General features: G+C 32.3%; 1 protein-coding gene across 1 annotated transcript in view; it reads right to left on the reverse strand.

Moving 5' to 3' along the window:
* The window catches only part of LOC7483639 (ABC transporter C family member 2), a 33,241-nt gene extending 25,924 nt beyond the window's left edge, over positions 1-7,317 (reverse strand). The window contains exons 1-8 of the mRNA XM_024611452.2: positions 7,118-7,317; positions 6,415-6,817; positions 5,388-5,566; positions 5,264-5,303; positions 3,055-3,211; positions 2,118-2,232; positions 1,898-1,978; positions 393-417 (exon numbers count right to left, since the gene is read on the reverse strand). Coding sequence (XP_024467220.2) covers positions 393-417; positions 1,898-1,978; positions 2,118-2,232; positions 3,055-3,211; positions 5,264-5,303; positions 5,388-5,566; positions 6,415-6,747 — 930 coding nt within the window. The 5' untranslated portion in view covers positions 6,748-6,817; positions 7,118-7,317. The remainder of the gene's footprint in view (positions 1-392; positions 418-1,897; positions 1,979-2,117; positions 2,233-3,054; positions 3,212-5,263; positions 5,304-5,387; positions 5,567-6,414; positions 6,818-7,117) is intronic.
* Between the last annotated feature and the right edge of the window lie 6,010 nt (positions 7,318-13,327).

The raw sequence follows: 13,327 nt of genomic DNA on the forward strand, positions 1-13,327 counted from the left end.
TAGCAAGCAACAAAGAAAAGGCCAAGAGCTAGAGCCTTCATTAGCGCTATAGAAAATGTAAACTTTTTCACCAATGACAAGAACTATGTGGCTATATTAGCAGACAAAACATTAGAACATCTACAATTCATTTAAAAAATGTTACCAACTATGGATTTGATAGAACCACCCAATACAGAGTATGCATATTTCAAAAATTTATAATGCATGCACCTATATAGATTACCAAAAAAAATGGTCATACCTATACCTACCTTAGGAATTTACAAACACTGATTCAAACAAATCAATCTAAATCACTTCTCATGAAATGATACATACATGAATTTTGAGCTTTTAACCCAATAACCAAATTATAACACAAGTTTAATGTCAAAAGGGTAGTCCATTACCTTCCAGAAGCCTCCCCACCAAAACCTAGAAAACAGCAAAGGATGAAATCAATTAGATTCACATATATATATATATATATATATATATATATATCACAAGTACTGATGGGGACTTTTTAGCACTGGTATATGATAACAACAATGATGCTTCTAAGACATGTATGACATGCATGTAGAAAATATAAACATCTAATCCCAACAAGGAAAATTAATTAAATCCACTGGATCAAGAATGAGTAGATCAACATTACATGATCAATGCACGTACATTCCGAAAGATGATAAAAGGTTTACTATGAAAATTGTTGGTCTTCAATATAAGACATGGCAGATAGCCATTGGCCAATCATTTGCTGCATAGAAAATTCCTTAGTGAATATGCCCAAATTAGTTGAGCTTTCATTGAATCATTCATGTGCTTATGTGTATATAATAGCATAACATCTATGCAATTTTAAAATGGTACTATCAAACACAAAGAGCTGGTTAATCAATTGCAACGTAGAGAAATTCCTTATTCATGCACCCTCACATTCAATGGAACATGGGCTAAATTTCAGTAAATTTCCTGTGAAGATGAATATTTGCTAGTTGTTTAGGAAGTACAAAGTACCTTTTTAAATGAAAGAGTTAATTTCTTATCTCTCTTTACCAGTCAAGTAGGAATATTTGCGTATCTTATTTAAGAATAAAAGCCTAGTTAGTAATAGGAATAACTCAAGCCTAAAAATATGTTCGTGGAATTTAATATCATTATCAAAGAATTATTATGAATAAAGTGGAGCCTTTTACTTGGAGACTATGATGCTTTGATTAAAAAGTGATTCCTTAAACCATGGATGTTAGGCTTAGGTTTTATTCAAGGAGTGATTCCCTGAATCTACTAGTGTCAGGCTAGTAGTTTTTATTTTATTTTCCTTCAATTCCTAATAGTTGCAGACCTGTTTTCAGTTTCCAAAGCCCTAAACACCTTATTATAAAACTTAAACTCTAATCACAGCCGACTGCAAACTTTCCCCTAGACTTGTCTTCCATCATATGACTAATCGTCGAGCCAAAAGGTACAAAAACAACAATATACTAAAAAAAGAGAGAGAGAAACGCTCAGCATAGGACACTTGACACCTAGAATAATCAAGTTTGAGACAACACTGTTAGGGTGCATTAACAGTCATTGCAATAATGGCTACAAGTAGCTGATCAAAATAGAAATATGATTAAAAAAATGATTGAGTTTTACAATTGACCAACTTTTAACTCTAACCGTGACATATTTTGTCACAATCAATGTTCTATGATGTTCGTTTTCTAGATGGAATTCTTGTGATTTATCTTATATACTCTACCACTATGGTTAGTTTTCATAGCTGCATCTCTTTATATAAGAGAAATGAATGAAATGTATCCATGACAAGAACATGTAAATACATTTTAGACTTCACCATATAACTATGTAAATAAATAAATAGAACAAACAAACCCTACTTCAGTTTCACTATGTTTACCTCCCTCCAAGGCTACTATTTAATGCCCTCAACAGCCATGGTTTTGGTTTTCTTAATTCCTCAGCCCAACATTTTTGGAACCTGCAGAGTCAACAAAACAGATAGCATGAAATTTGATATGCATAAGATTTTCAGCAACAAATGTAATGTAAACCAAGCAATTTAAATAATGACACAAACATTGATATGTATTGTATCTTAGCAACTTGAGGCAACGCACCTATCATTAAGAGTTTCAGTGCGATCCCACGTATCCAATTTCCAAACATCCTTCTCGGTGATGGGTCTCCTATATCCTAGCTTCATAAGGGGACTCATCCATCCAAAAACAATTTCTAGCAAATGAAAAATGAAATAGCAGATTTAGAAGATAAACAGTTACACAAAATGCAGTTTATTCTAAAGAAGACCATGAATAACCTTTGCACCATGCCTGAATTAGCATGTCATGGATGAAAGGTGTGAAAAAGATTACAGAACCAATCTAAAATAACTCCATAACATTTCAATTAGGTTGTTCAGGATACTAGTGTGGCTCAATTTTCGCCCATAGATGATTTCTGTTGTTTCTTTCCCCATAAATTCTTTAAATCTATATAAGAATTACTTACAAAAAAAACCATAACAAATTTCACATTGAATTCACAAATGTCCATATTTTTTAGTTACAACCAAATAACTAGAATTTTGGACCTCTTGGTTCCATTGGAGCACGTAAGAAAGATTGAGGAATAAAACTGTTAGATTCAATTTGTTCTCAACAGCCATGAGATATAATTTTAGGGTGATCTTTTGGTCAACTAATGCATTTATTACACTTGTTATCTCTCCCAAACATGTTCAAAAAATTTAATCAAAATTTTTCGTTATCAAGTTACATGTGTAAAAACAAAATCATTTTAATTGAGGAAGCAAACCATTTAACAGAAATAACCAAAGTAGATTAAACATGGAGCAACTAACTTAAATAAAAAAAAAAAAGGTCTAAAGACAAATGGAGAACACATATTAGGAGCTCATCCATCAAGCATACCAATTACCACAGCAATGGACATAACCTAATGTTCAACAATTAATGATTGATGTCTTTGACAATTGGCAACGCCACTAGAGAGTTTGTAAATGATACACGATAACAAGTTACAAAATATACATACTGGAAATTATGTTGGCGTGCCTCTCAGGACATATGTACTCTCCTCCAGGTAACTCTTCATATTCAGCATCATCAACAGATTCAATTTGCATTGGAGTGTAACCAGGATAAGGATCCAAGTCAGGAACATACACAAGTAGTAGTATTCCAAACAAGCCCTAACCAAAACAAGACTTTTATATTAGAACCAAATATGTCTACACAATTTAATTCAAGTTGGAAGCCTGCTTATGAAGAGAAAAGTAACTGACTCAGAAACCCAAGGACTGTGAATCACATTCTACCCTAAACTTTTGCATCCCTGAATATTGTAAATCACCACCTTCACCCATTTCCAGCAGAATAAATACAAGTTGTGCGACAAATTTGGTGATCTTGATCACAATATGACATAGATTCAAATTGCGTCAATAATAACCAAGCATAAATAGTTAACAAGTATATCATGTCACATCTAGATGTTCAACAAGCTCTAAAATTATTAGCTCCAAATTGCATTCCATAGCAAGGCTGGGCTAAAAAAAACTCATCCAACAAAACTTTCTTAACAGAGAACCAACAATGGAGAAATTCTTAAACATATGAATTTTAAAATTTTAGAGGCCATATTGGTCGCCATAAGCCATGTCTAATACCATCTTGAAGCTATTGATGGAGAACCACCCAAAGATTTTGAATTGCTATTTTCCTTTTAGTTTATTTGGAATTTCCATTTGTTATTAGAGATTTTAGGAATTCAATCACAATTCCTATTTAATATTAAAGTAGCTCTAATTAGGAACGTATCTTAATGCCTACTGGTAGTAGTCAAATCCAGCTTTTTGTTTACTACTAATAATCCAATTTCAATTTACAGATACATTTTGGTGCCTATGTAAGATCAATTATCATCATGTTTTAAAATGGTCCTTGAATGATTGTTGAAAATTGCAGCTACTATATTTCTACTTACTGATATTTCTTCTAATTTGTCCCTTATCTATTCTTATATTTCATCTTCCCTTCTTGAACTCCCCTTCTCCCTATTTTATTCCATCTTTTTCATATGTTACCTGGTGTCACTTAACAAGCCCAACTTTGGTTAGAGGTGCCAGATATATGGAAACACCACAAGGGGCAACTTAGGACAGCTACTCTTAACTATAACTTTACACGCTAGTAAAACTGATACAGTTCTCATGAAATTATGTGATGCAGACACATGGAGATATAGCCAAATGTGTTATGGACCTAGATATTAGTCAATTCTCCTTATCAAATATAAAGCGATGTTTTGGTCATATGTGTTCAAAAAAAAAGCTTCAAAACATTAACATTATGTTGAATAAAGAGAAAATAATAGAAAATTTTGAACCACAAACTTTAAATCAAAATTTCATTGTTGTTAATAGTTTTTAGTTATACCAAGTGCAGGTGCATGTTATAAGGCTTAGTTTAACATATATATTGCATATTTGTAAGTGTAAGATGAGGAAAAAATTGCCTCTAATACTGGATCCACCCTAATCAAATTCCTTAAATTGTTTAGAAAGTTACGAAAATACAAGAGTTAAATTGTGTCATCAACACCCTTATTATTTTTCAAGTAAGCGATTTCTTGATCAAATTATGAAATCATATGATGTAATTTTTAATATTTCTTTCAAAAGTTGAAATCAAATAAGAATTTAAATTGAATATGCATCAACAATTTTGTGGAATATATTTTATACACATACTTTGAAATTATTATGTTGCTTTTTCCTTTTCATGCTTAATGATGTGAAATTTTTTAATTCATTTCAATCAATAAACTTTATAATGTTGAATTAGGGTTGAAGAGACTCTGAAGTGTTTAATTGGGTTGAATTGTTATTTCTGGATCTAATAGGTGTATTATGAAACGAGTTTGAGGTACTAACTAAGCAATTTAAATTTTGAATAGGGTTTGAGTCAGATGGATTAAAACTTCAATTACATATCTTTTACAGGCATCATGTTTTGATACAATTCCTGTCTGACATGGAGAGAATAATAAAAATAAAAATAATTACATGAATTAGCAGAAAGCATGGTGAAGTGTAAGATTGGACCAACCACACATCATGGGGGCATCCGACTAGTTACCAGCTTAGCACTTAAGAGCCCAAGTAAATATTAGAAGGATATGGGGAACCAAAAACAGGAGTATCCTTCGAACTTGAGGATAGAAGAGGTAAAAAGAAGCAAACCTGAACAATGACCTCACTAATGTATAGATGCAGCACAGCACTGCAAAAACAACTAAAATTGTGAGTTTGCCTTTTCCCAATCAAATGTATAAACTAAAAGCACCTATAAATTAGAAATACAAACTTGTTATAGAACTCCTTTACTGTGAGGATAAGATTGAGCATCACTGCATCACCCACCAAAGTATAAATGACCCCGAATCGAACAAACCATCGAAATTCACGAATATAGACTTTAATTTCTACAACAATCATAACCAGCAAGGAGCACCAAGCAAGGGCCTCAATAATCAAGGAACCAATCTGTCGACAAGAAGATGAAATGAATATTATTTGACTATGAACATCATCTTTAGCTTACCAAAGTAGGATCATACCTTACGTCTGCTAATTAACCTCACCCACTCTTAATCTAGTGATGATTTAAATGTACATGCTACTGCTAATCAAATGTATAAGAAAAATAAACCAGAAAAAATTTACTTGAGAAAGGAGAAACAGCATGAGACCAAGGATACAGTTGCGTACTAAAAAGAACACGAAACCAAATACAGACTGGCTGAAAACACATCATGGCAGAGGCATACACTAAGAAAAAATCGGAAAAGCGTCATAATATTGTTGTTGTTGACTTGGGCTGAAAATACCAAAGGGAAATTAAATTCCTGTTTTTTTAACCTGTGATTGTGGCCTAGGGCATAGGATTAAAAAGAAGAAAAAAAAAAGGATTTAATGGTTTTTTGAGTCTAATTATCGCAACTTACAGTAATAAATATGAAGTTTGCAAGCTGAAACTACATTTTTGCAATCCATTTCAGTTATTATTGCAATGCAGACAAAGGTGTTCTTGTAAAGCAGTTTTGGGTTGTATACTTAGAGGTGCTTCTTGATACTTTTTTACATGGGGGTGCCAAAAGCATGGAAAATAACCTCCAAAGGAGAAATGGGATGCCTTTTATTATCCCAAAAGTAATCTAAATTCCAAGGCCTGGCCATCATAGTTTTCATCCTCTTTTCTTTATCATGTATGAGAGTTGAGCCACACAAAATTTTCCACGATATAAATTAAGACACTAAGATTTAAAATAATGCCATTGTTTATCCAGATGAATAAAAAAAATAAGTGAAAAGGCAAAAGAAGAGAAGCAAACCTCAAATGGAGCAAGGCCTGTCTGTCCATCTAAATTGAGAACCGAAATACCCATGACCAATCTGTACAAGGGCTCGGCGGTGGAATAAAGAGCAAGCAGAGCCAGCAAATAGGCATACCACTTAGACCTCAAACAGAATCTTTGGAGCTTGAAGTCTTTCTTGGTAAGCCAGATTTTATAGAAGCAAAGTGCCATGAGAACAAGATAAGAAAGGGAGACCACCAGAGTGTCAGTGGCACAAGGTGTGTACGCACCAAATGCATTTTGCACTGCTTTAGTCCACACCCCATCTCTCACTGGTTTGCAGTACCAATCCAATGCTTCAAATCCCATCTTCACTTCTCTTCTCTTCTCTTCTCTTCCCTTGTGCTTATTTAATTCCTCATTTCCATAGAAATTAGACCTGCAAAAATATATTTTTAAAAAAATTATTTTAATTAAACAGACATAATGTGTTAAATACTAAAAAGAAAAATTGAAACAGAAAATTTTGGCTAATCATCAAGTCAACGTTTGTGAATATCACCAAAAACAAATGACAAGACAACAAATTTTAATTATTATCATATCAATATTAGCACTAGAACTGAAAAAATAATTGATGATACAAATACCACTGTATTCTAATCTTTAAGGAAAAAAATTAAAAAAAAAAAGAAAAGAAAAGGGCGAGAATTTCAGAGAGAGGGAGAGAAGGAGCTACCCAACACCTTCTTCTTTTCTTTTCTTTTCTTTGTTTATCAGTTCACTAAACGGATAGATAGTGTATAAAAGAGAGAAAATATCAAAATCCTAAGCGAGTGGTTAAAACGAAGAAGCAGCCACCTCCGTCCTGGTCAACCAGAGGAACAATAAAAACAATACTTCACAAATTCAACGAGAAAACCCTAAAAGAAAAACAAAAAATAGAGAGAGAGGGGGGGGGGGTTGTATAGATTCGTCATCGCTTACGTACAAATTTAAAAGTTCATTAATTTAATCGAAGAAAAACAAAACTAGATTCGATGCGGATAGTTTTTATATGGGTGGTGTATCATGGATGATAGTTGAGAATAATGCAAGAGAGCAGGGATATTATTACCCATTGAAGATGACAGCCAACAACAGTACAGAAGAGGTTCGTCCTTTCTTACTTGCCTTTATACAACCTACTAATCACACCTACTTTTTATGTTTTTTTACAAGTCCCTGGTCAAATGAAAAAACAAGTTTGTCCTTGCCACGGTCCCTGCAGGCTCTTTTGTGCTGTGGTGAGACTTTGGAGACCCGGCTGGCAAGTTGGGCTCCGTCTGTTCGGCCCAATTTGTTTTACATTTGATTATTTTTTATTTAGGTTGCATTCGATTTCAAAGTAATCACACACACTTCACTTTGGGTGTTTGGCATCGCCGTGTATGTTTTTTAAAATAAATTTTTATTTGAAATATATTTAATTTACTTTTTTTATATTTTTTTTTATTCTTGTTATCAACACGTTAAAATCATCATAAAATACTGAAAAATATTAATTGATGCCCTGTTTGTTTTTGTATTTGAAAAATCTTTTGAAAAAAATTAAATTTTTTATATTTTTATATTATTTTGATATGCTGATATCAAAAATAATATAAAAGGAACATGAACTTTTTCCTTTATTATGCAAATTAGTCTGTAGTGTTGGCAAAAAAAGATATTGAATATTTCTTTAAATTTCAAATTCGAACTCCGAAGCTTTAATTATATTAAATCAATGAAATTGAATTTTATTTCATTAAACCGAGCATTAATCGAGTGACAACTTTTCAATCGAGCGACAACTTTTCGTTAACACCTTGAGATCCCCGTATACAAGTATGAAAAACAAATCACCAAGACCAATCACAAAATTTGATTAATGCTAAAGTTAATTTTTTACTCGAGGGTAACATTAAGTACCGTATGCAAGCATGAAAAACAAATCGAGCGACATAACTTTTCTTCAACACCTTCGCATAAAAAAGGTATGCAAGCAATGGCAAAGGACTAAATAAAAAGAAAAGGAAATTAATGGACCAAAGGGTAAAAAAATCCTAGGTGCCAAAAAAAAACATTACTCAAATGAACTTGTTTGTCCTCTGTCTAATTTGATTAATTTGTTTTTAGTTTGCAACCAAGTAATCAAATATTTTATTAATGAGAATTTCTTAAATCCACTTCAATCATTTAATGTGACCGAAAGATAACCACTAAATATTACATCTTAATTTTAAATATAAAAAATTGTTTTAACAATATATTTTTCTCATGCTTTATTTGATAAAATTTTAAAAGTAGTTAAAGAAATATAACTCGAAACGTTTGAGGCTTCATCCACATAACATGAACACCTAAAAAATAGTGTTTGTTTTAAGAATATACCCTGAAAGGGTATTTTGTTTTGATCTTTGAAAAAACTAAAGGATTTGGTCCTAGTATAAAGTTGCGAGAAAAAAAAAAGGTATGTCATCTATGAAAATAAATCAGTTTCTTAATCTCAGAAAGGGCAAATCGCTTGTGAAAATCAACCAGTTTCTAAAAAGAAAGGTCATCCATGAAAAAAAACCAGTTTTTTAATTTTAGAAAGGGCAGGTTGCCCGTGAAAATAGATCAATTTCTGAAAGGGAAGGTCGTCCATGAAAATAGACTAGTTTTAAAAATTCAGAAAGGGCAGGTCGCCTGTGAAAATATATCAGTTTCTGAAAAGGGAAGTCACCCATGAAAATAGACCACTTTTTGAATTTTAGAAAGGGCAGGTCGCCCGTGAAAATAGACCAGTTTCTGAAAATGAAGGTCACCCATGAAAATAGACTAGTTTTCGAATTTTAAAAATGGCAGGTCGCTTGTAAAAATAGACCAATTTCAAAAAGAGCAGGTCATCGGTAAAAATAGACCAGTTTCTTAACGGGGAGGTCGCCCATGAAAATATACCAGTTTTTGAATCTTAAAAAGGGTAGGTCGCCCGTGAAATTAGATCAATTTCTAAAAGGGGAGGTCGTCCATGAAAATAAACCAGTTTTTTAAATTCAGAAAGAGCAGGTCGCCCGTGAAAATAGATTAGTTTCTGAAATGGGAGGTTGCCCATGAAAATAGACTAGTTTTTGAATTTCAGAAAGGGTAAGTCGCCTATGAAAATAAACTAGTTTCTGAAAAGGGAGGTTGCCTATGAAAATGACCGGTTTTTGAATTTCAGAAAAGGCAGGTCGCCCGTGAAAAAAGACCAGTTTTCAAATTTTAGAAAGGAGAGGCCACCCGTGAAAATAAACTAGTTTCCGAAAGGGGAGGTCACCTATGAAAATAGACTAGTTTTTGAATTTCAGAAAGGGGCAAGTCACCCGTAAAAATAGACCATTTTTTTCTTTAAGATAGGCAAGTTGCTCGCAAAATAAACCAATTTTGAAAAAGGGAGGTCACCCATGATCATGTGACATTTCCTTGGTAAGTTTGGTCACCCATTTAGTCACTTTTCTTTACAAGCTCACTCTGCAAAAACTTTGATTTTGCTTCGTAAGCATTGTAAAAAGGTGGCATTTGTTGCAACCAATTTTATAATAAAATAGATAATAATAAAATAAATGCAAGGAAATACACCTAAAGCAAGCATAAAAAAATGCTCGAGCCCAATGATGGAAGACCATAACGCCAAGTGAAAATTGGTAGGCCAAAATAACAATCCAAGGTTTTAATTAACAAAACCCAATAGTAAAAAAAAAATAGGTGTTTAAAGACTCAATTGGAATTTTCAAAGGTTTAATTAATTATTAAGGGTTTAATCGCAAGGAAAATCAACTTTTAGAAGTCAATTTTGATATCAATTGAAACAATTGAATTTTAAGGACTCAATTGGAAGCTTGTGAGGTTTAATTAATCAAATTAGGGGCTTAATTGCATGAAATTCAATGTCTGGTGAGCAAATAGAGACTTAATTGAACATTTTATAAACCAAAGATCAACTTGCAAAACACGCGCGACTTTAGGGACTGGAATCAGGAGAAAACAGGGGTCAAATCAAAAAAATCAAAAGTTTAGTGGTCATTTAGGGGGTCTAATTGAATAAATTAGAGACCAAGGATCAACTTATAAAAGACGCTCAAAATTGGGGATGATAAGTGAATCTGGCAAGGACGCAATTGCACGAAATTAGAAAGAAAAAGGAAAATTAAGGGTAAATAGAACGAAATCAGAAGAATAGGGATCAAATTGAAAATTGACAAATCCTAAATCAAAACGCACTAATCTGTAGGAATTAGTCAAAACAGCGCCGTTCAAGGTATTGTGCTTCTTCTTCTTCTTCAGTTTTTTGGTTGATCGGGTGGGTACTTTCAAGTGAATGAATATGACGTTTCTAACCACTCCAAAGGTTGCACCTATTACCATTCAACTAGAAAACACCCCTTCTACAACCCCATGTTTTTAAAATCAAACATTTACATCTCATATTCTCCATTGATCTCCACAACATCTTATCCCTAATCAGCCAACATTACAATTTTAGTCTTCACGTTGTTTGAGTGTACATTTTTAAACGTTTAAATGTGAAGCTACAAATCTCCAAATCAAGTAAAAATAGATCCAATTGAAAGGTATGCTCTCCCTCTACCAAGTCCAGGTGGTCTCATGCAACGTTAACATCTGAGTTGCTCCGGCGAAGCCACGAAAGTGACCAACCTACTCAGCCTTGACAGGAACACCCATTTGTAGAAAATCACTTAACTTTTTTCGTTTGTTCCCATTTAGAAACCCCCCAGAAGGTTCCCATCAAAGGTTTTAAACCATTCTCTTTAGATCCAAAGGTAGAAAACACCTCACCTTGATCTTCAAGCTTATTCCAAAACCACATAAACCCAAGACCATTGGTTCCATTGCAAAACCAGGTAGGTTTTAGTCTATTAGAACCCTAACAACCCATCTAGAAGACCTAAATCCACCTATAAAAGAAGGGATCTAGGAGCACAAAAAAAAAAAGAGAGAGAGGGGAAAGAAAAGAGCAAAATACAGAAGAAGAAAAAAACTAGGATAAGGAGCAAGGATTCTATCTAGAAGGATTTGGAAGCTTCAGCCTTATTTAGGGAGGCTTGAAAACAAGAAGAAAGCCAAGTAATACCAAGAATCGATTCAGATTTGGAATTATCAAACTAAGAAGGTATATATATTTTGCATGCATTTTGGGATTTAATGACCAGTTTACTAAATCCATGAGAATTTGAACAATATTTCAATAACAAAAAATTTAATTCATGAGAATTAATGGTTAATATTTTGGTATAGAACGTTTGACCTACAAGTGAGGTTGATATTTGAAATATTAGGAGTTGACCAAAAAATTAAATAGGAGAAAAGAAAAAAAAATCTAAAGAGGCAAAAAAATAAAATTGAACATATATGGGTATGGCTGAAAGCCGGACCCAATAACTATGTGACCCGCGCTTCGCTGCAGGTTTTTTCAACGCATTTTGGTAGTTCAACAATATAACAAATCAAAACGTTTATACACACATGTAATCAAATAAACTAAGAATTATGTTTGTTATTAAATCAATAAAAAATCATTAATAACATCCAAAAACAAAACTTGAAAAACCAAGAGACAAATGTAGATCAAATTATTGAATCTAAAAAAATAAGACATTAAATTGATTGAATAAAATAAAAAGAAAAAAAGAAATAACATGTAAGGCTACACATATTAAGAATATCATCTAAAAATAAATATTTTTTTTATTTTCAAAAACATAGTTTATCTATATAAAAGATAAAAACAAAACTATATATGAACTAGAAAAACCACTCTGAAAATTAAACATATAACAAAAAAATTAATATTTTTTAAAAGAGGCCCTGAACAAAATAAAAGATAGGAGGTTTTATCTTTTTTTTTTATTTTTAGTTTTTTAATCGGTCACGTCACTTTACTTCATTTCAATTACATTCTTTAAAGTTATATTTTCATGGCAATTATAGTTATCAAACCCAGCTTGGGAGTTGACCCAACCAATGAGTCGGGTCCCGGGTTACACGGGTTGACTTGGGTCAACCCAGAAAAATTAGGAAAAAATATTTGAGGTTTTAATATTTTATATGAAAAAATTTAAAAACAATCCATGTGGATATAAGCTATACATGTAAACAATTAAGTTTAAAAGATTATTTCAAAATGTTTTTTATTCCACATTAAAAAGATATTATCTTATTCTAAGTTGAAGTATTTAAATTAAAAAGGTTTTTTATGCACATTGAAAAATCATAACTTTTTTCTTATGAACATGGAGTATATCTACTAAAGGCCTTCAAATCTCACATTGAAAAATAAAACATTCTTCAAGTATTTATATAGTGAACTTTGAAATGAGTTAGTAATCAACTGAAAAATATGAAAAAAAAAGGTTTCTGGGTAGAAGAAAAAACACGTAAAAAAAGAAGTTCTCCACCAGGTTTTTGTCAGGTCACTCGAGTTACGGGTTGACCCGGTGGGTAGACTAGTTTACTCCGGGCCAACTGCAGACCCAGATTTTGAATGAAACAGACCGAGCCAAGGCCCCGGATCACCCAGAAAAATTAAATTTTTTTTTTGAAATTTTAATAGTTTATATGAAAAAATTAAAAAAAAAAACAATTCATGTGGATATACGCTATACATGTTGTAAATAATTAGGTTTAAAAAATTATTTCAAAAGATTTTTTATCTCACATTGAAAAGATACTATCTTATTCTTCTAAGTTGAAGTATTTAAACAAAAAAAGTTTATTATCCCACATTGAAAAAATAAAATATTCTTGTAGTATTTATATAGTGAACTTTAAAATAAGTTAGTAATCAACTGAAAATTATGAAAAAAGAAGGGTATTTGAGTAGGAGAAAAAACACATTTGAAAAAAAAAAGGTCTTTATGGGGTTTTTGCCAGGTTACCCGAGTTTCGA

This window comes from Populus trichocarpa, chromosome 11 (assembly GCF_000002775.5).
Source record: "Populus trichocarpa isolate Nisqually-1 chromosome 11, P.trichocarpa_v4.1, whole genome shotgun sequence".
NCBI classification, from domain to species: Eukaryota; Viridiplantae; Streptophyta; class Magnoliopsida; order Malpighiales; family Salicaceae; genus Populus; species Populus trichocarpa.